This window comes from Octodon degus, unplaced genomic scaffold, assembly GCF_000260255.1.
Source record: "Octodon degus isolate 3935 unplaced genomic scaffold, OctDeg1.0 scaffold00086, whole genome shotgun sequence".
NCBI lineage: Eukaryota > Metazoa > Chordata > Mammalia > Rodentia > Octodontidae > Octodon > Octodon degus.
Genome location: NW_004524662.1, coordinates 4,846,049 through 4,847,389, shown reverse-complemented (window position 1 = coordinate 4,847,389; position 1,341 = coordinate 4,846,049). Strand labels below are relative to the sequence as shown.

General features: G+C 40.3%; 1 protein-coding gene across 1 annotated transcript in view; it reads right to left on the bottom strand.

The window, feature by feature from the left end:
* Positions 1 to 921, bottom strand: part of Cfl2 (cofilin 2) — a 3,256-nt gene extending 2,335 nt beyond the window's left edge. Inside the window, exons 1-2 of the mRNA XM_004637093.3 lie at positions 902 to 921; positions 267 to 578 (exon numbers count right to left, since the gene is read on the bottom strand). Of these exons, the coding sequence (XP_004637150.1) occupies positions 267 to 530 (264 nt within the window). The 5' untranslated portion in view covers positions 531 to 578; positions 902 to 921. The remainder of the gene's footprint in view (positions 1 to 266; positions 579 to 901) is intronic.
* Positions 922 to 1,341: the final 420 nt, after the last annotated feature.

Below are 1,341 nucleotides of genomic sequence, written 5' to 3'. Positions count from 1 at the left end.
AAAAAAAAAAAAAAAAAACCTCATTACCTTATTATAATTAGGAAACAGTAATTTCTTTGCACAAAATAATTAATGTTTGTACCTGTAAATTTCTTTTTAATGGCATCTTTAGAGCTAGCATAAATCATCTTGCTTTTTAATGGTGCACTTTCAGGAGCCCTACAGAAAAAAAAATTGTTGAATCTCACTTATTAGAAAAACAAAGGCAAAACTGACCATGATAATATTCCTTGCATTTTAAAAGTACTTTTTTCTTTTGTTTTTACACACCAGAATATAAATACTAGGTCTTCTTTCTTAGACTCTTTTGTTTCGTATGTGGCATCGTACAAAGCATATCGGCAATCATTCAGAGGTAGCAACTTCACAAAAGATGTGTAGGGGTCCTCTACAGTATCACCAATGTCACCCACCAAGATCTGCTTTGCTTCCTCTACAATTATTTGTCTTTTGTCATCACTTAAACAGAAGAGAACTGCTTTCTTTCGCTTTTTGATCTCCTCTTGGGTAGAAGATTTCCTTACTTTCATATCATTAAAAACTTTGATGACTTCATCATTCACTGTAACTCCAGATGCCTGAAAATAAAGAACAGAAATTCAGAACAAGTATTTTGGTCTTACCCACAATTACTGTTTGCCTAGAAGATTCACTTTAGTCTTGATGTTAAAAATTGTAGGAATCTATGCAAGTAATTCTAACCGATCTGTCACATATTAAAGTATCCGTAAATAACACACCTAAGGATTCTAATTCATCCTGCCCATTCATCCTTTTTAAAGGACAGTGCCGAAAAGAGCAAATGGAAGGTGGATCGAAGGGAATACAAGTTGTCCCATTCCTGAAATGTTTCCTATTTCACTGGGTGATGTCAGAGCTTCAGGAACAGAAGCAAAAATACCTTCTGTATTGTGTCAACTCTGCGGGCCGTAAAAAACATTTTGGATTTCAGTGAATGCTTCTACTATTTTTTTCTTTAAAGTCATCCTCGCCACCGCTGTTTCCTCATAAGGAAAGAGAACCGAGCGTACACTCCAGCCGCCCACGGCTACAACATAATTACCCGTGCCGCTCACAGGGAGGCTCTTCAAAACTAACGGATCGGGTGGAAAAGCTGTTGGCCGCGGGGAAGCTTTTTTAAGAGTTGTTCTACCTCCTTAATCTTCTCGTTCGAGTTTTATTACAGGACGTCTAGACCCTGACCAGAAGCCCAAAGCGCACAGCAATTTTAGAGGGCGCGTGTCACGGAAAACGAAAAAGCTAAGGACAAACGCGGCACGCGCCGGGCATCACCTCGCCGACCTGCCCGCGCCCCGGCGCCCGTCCGCCCCCGACCAGCGC